Source organism: Populus trichocarpa, chromosome 2, assembly GCF_000002775.5.
Source record: "Populus trichocarpa isolate Nisqually-1 chromosome 2, P.trichocarpa_v4.1, whole genome shotgun sequence".
Classification (NCBI taxonomy): Eukaryota; Viridiplantae; Streptophyta; class Magnoliopsida; order Malpighiales; family Salicaceae; genus Populus; species Populus trichocarpa.
The window spans coordinates 9,045,522-9,049,279 of record NC_037286.2 but is presented as its reverse complement, the minus strand read 5'-3'; the positions used below and the strand labels follow the sequence as shown (position 1 = coordinate 9,049,279).

The 3,758-nt window shown below is 36.8% G+C and overlaps 1 protein-coding gene across 1 annotated transcript; it reads left to right on the top strand.

The window, feature by feature from the left end:
- Positions 1-391: 391 nt before the first annotated feature.
- On the top strand, positions 392-2,687 carry LOC7462848 (transcription factor bHLH76). Its single transcript, XM_002302375.3, has 4 exons — positions 392-1,680; positions 1,774-2,013; positions 2,130-2,261; positions 2,356-2,687. Exons 1-4 carry the CDS (start codon positions 1,057-1,059, stop codon positions 2,446-2,448), a joined length of 1,089 nt encoding a protein of 362 aa, XP_002302411.3. The 5' UTR covers positions 392-1,056; the 3' UTR covers positions 2,449-2,687.
- Positions 2,688-3,758: the final 1,071 nt, after the last annotated feature.

Genomic DNA, 3,758 nt, shown 5'->3' with positions numbered 1-3,758 from the left:
AGAAGAGCACTAGCACAGTAAATGTTGCATTTTAAATCAATCGTACCCATTGTTAATAATATAAACAATCTGCAGTGCAGTGAGAATAAGAAGAAAACCATGGACAAAGACAGTTGTTAAGTTGAGGTGGAACGAAAACCACGGACAACAAGGCTGAAGCCACTCATCACCCATTGTTTGGTGGTTTTGCGATTTATGGCGGTGAAAGCTGCTAGCCTGCTAAGATTTGTAAGTGTGGCACTATTCCCATTAATGTACGTCTTTCGTAAATAGCGTTATTAACTTACAAGATAGTAACTAAATTGTGTATTGAGTGGAGTTGTAAACTGATAAATTGCCATATATATATATATATATAAAACTGAGCTGATCAGGAACATTGATTAGGTTCAAGCAGCAATTGAGGAGACAAAGAACGAGTTCGACGGTTAACGTGTCGGGTTTTGCGTTTTTTTTTAGCAATGTCGCAGTCATCTCCACGATCAGGCCGTCCTTTGGCCGCGTTTTGTTTATTCTCCAACAGAATTCTTCCTCTTTATTATATTCAAGATGATAGAAGACAGCCCCACGTTCTGACATTTTCAAGTACTCAAAACGCATGCTCTCATTCTCTGTCTAACTACATTTGTTATTAGAGAGTAATTAATGACAGTTTAGTCATCTCTCAGTGATTGTCCTTAGGCCCCTTTGTCATCTTAATTTCAGTTTATCAGAAATAAGATGCTTTGAATTGCTGTTCTGATATTTTAATCTATCATTGCATGAACTTGGTCCCGTCTTAGTTGTACTTTGCCTGGTATTGGCCCCACAATGGACTCCTGAGTTCAGTTACAGAGAATTAGGACCTGCACCCAGGTAATCATTAGAAATTTAGAATTTTTATATACAAGATGAAGTCAATCCTTGCTAGTGACATTGTTTTATGGTGCATGGGTATAAATCTGTCCCTAGTTTTTTGGTTCTCTCAAGCGAAATCGAGCTTCAATTAACTAGTAGGCATCACCATAGAAACATAAGAGCCTCTTTCTTGATTTCTCCACAGCTTCCAAGTGCAAAATGAATACGCAGGCTATGGAAGCCTTTCGTGATGGAGAATTATGGAACTTCAGCAGAATGTTCTCCATGGAAGAGCCTGATTGCACCCCAGAATTACTTGGTCAGTGCTCTTTTCTTCAGGATACTGATGAAGGATTGCATTTTACAATCCCATCAGCTTTCTTCCCTGCTCCTGAATCCGACGCGAGCATGGCTGAGGACGAGAGTTTGTTTTATTCTTGGCATACTCCCAACCCCAATTTGCATTTTGATTCTCAAGAAAGTAGTAATAACAGTAATTCTAGCAGTAGTGTATTTCTTCCCTATTCCAGCCATGAATCCTACTTCTTCAATGATTCTAATCCCATTCAAGCTACGAACAATAACTCTATGTCCATGGATATTATGGATGAGGAAAATATTGGCTTGTTTATGCCACTTTTTCCTGAAATTGCAATGGCAGAAACTGCCTGTATGAATGGAGATATGAGCGGTGACAAAACAGGAGATTTAGATGATAATCTGAAGCCAGCAGCTAATGATGTTCTGGCCAAGGGATTGCAGCTCAAAAGGAAGCTTGATGTTCCAGAACCAATAGCCAACACATTGGACGACATGAAGAAAAAAGCCCGGGTTACAAGAAATGTGAGTACATGGATTCAAGGCTACAGTAATTCTTTTTATGGTGGATTTTGTCTTGCTGTACTAGTTTCTAAATTATTATGATTTATAATGCAGGTGCAAAAGACTAGGAAGGTTGGACAGTCAAAAAAAAATCAGAAGAACGCACCAGATATTAGCCATGATGAAGAAGAGAGTAATGCTGGACCAGACGGACAAAGTTCCAGCAGTTGTAGTTCAGAAGAGGACAATGCCTCTCAGGATTCTGATTCCAAGGTTTCTGGAGTTCTCAATTCCAATGGAAAAACAAGAGCTACTAGGGGAGCTGCCACAGACCCCCAGAGCCTTTATGCAAGGGTAAGATACTAATTATTCCTTTCATATATATATATATATAGACACACACACTTATACTAGCACACAAGGAGCAATCTTTTGAGCATTTTATTCATGATTTTTTAACAATCCTGCAGAAAAGAAGGGAGAGGATAAACGAGAGACTGAAAATCTTGCAGAATCTTGTCCCTAACGGAACCAAGGTTGATATCAGCACGATGCTAGAAGAGGCAGTCCATTACGTAAACTTTTTGCAGCTTCAAATCAAGGTAAAGGCTCGTATAGTCCCTTACTGCTGCCAAATAAATCATCAATCTCTATCTGAATACACATGTTAAACTCAATCTTATTAATTATTTGCAGCTTTTGAGCTCGGATGATCTATGGATGTATGCACCTCTGGCTTACAATGGAATAGATATTGGACTCAACCAGAAGCTCTCTATGTTTCTATGAGCGTGGAAGGAGCTGCTGGAAACTTTTCTTAACGTTAATTTATCAACATTATAGAAATGAGAAAAGAATATATATATCTACTATATAATAAATAAATTCCTGCTTTCAATATATCACGCGGAGTAAAAACAATCAGCGTGTTTCTATATTATAACAATCCAGCCCGATCTGCTTCTTGCGTTTGTTACTTTATTATACCAATGGCTTTCCCCGTCACATGTTTGTAGAAGCAGGCGACAGCTTTTGCTTATGGTCATTGATGGGTAATGATTCAGCTCCCATCATACAGTAGAATAGAATACCTCGTTCAAGATGAAGACTTTTCTTCTTCTTCTTTTTTATTGAAACATTGATACAGCCCATCAGAATGCATGCCTTTTTATTTTTTTACTTTTACCCGAAACAGTTCTGATAAAGTCTGAGGACATTTCTTTCTCTCCAATTTCTTTAGAGGAAATTGTGTGAACATTTCAGATTAAAATAACCTTACTGGCATTGATATCAAATGGATTGTTTCAGAAAAGAAGAAGGATTGCTTCAAGTTTGCTGTCATGGTAAATTTACACGTTATATTACATGAGATTTGGCATGATCCAAAGACTTGGGAAAGATATGTTAGCAGAGGTGGGAAGCATGGATTTAGAAACTTGACCGCTTGGAATGTATATATATTTTGTTAAAACTCTTCAACTCTCTCGTAAGTTTTCGAAAATGAAACTCATATATGGAAGTGGTTTTTAATTTTGTTTCTACAAAAATCTAATTTCTTCGTTAAAATGTTTTTGTTCTTGCTTAAACATTCCCCTGGATGGATTGTCGACGTGCTGACTCATCACACCAAATGTCAATCCAAGTCATGCAGATTGCTGACAAGTCAGATTCATCCCAGTTAACTGGTAGCATCCCATGTCGCAAGTCAGCAACCAGTGCCGAGGGGGTCAACATTTAGCTTCGATAACATGAGCATTTAATTTGTTTTTTGTTCTTCGTGAGCATTTTATTTTAGTTATGTCACTAATATTTTATATAAAAAAACGCAAGACAATAAACCTGCATAAAACAAGTGATAAACTAAGAAATATGTCAAGTCGCAAGTTAATAACCAATAATTTATAATGACAATTTAACTCAAATTTGATAGATACCACCTTGAATGAGTAGATTTCTTTTTAGATAGTTATCTTTACTTGATAAATTGCGGAAAGATACAAACACCTTACAATACGAAGGTATTTTGTAAAAGTGAAAATATTTCATTTCAGAAAAATAAACATAAGAATTAAAACTTTGAATTTTGTATTTGTCGAATA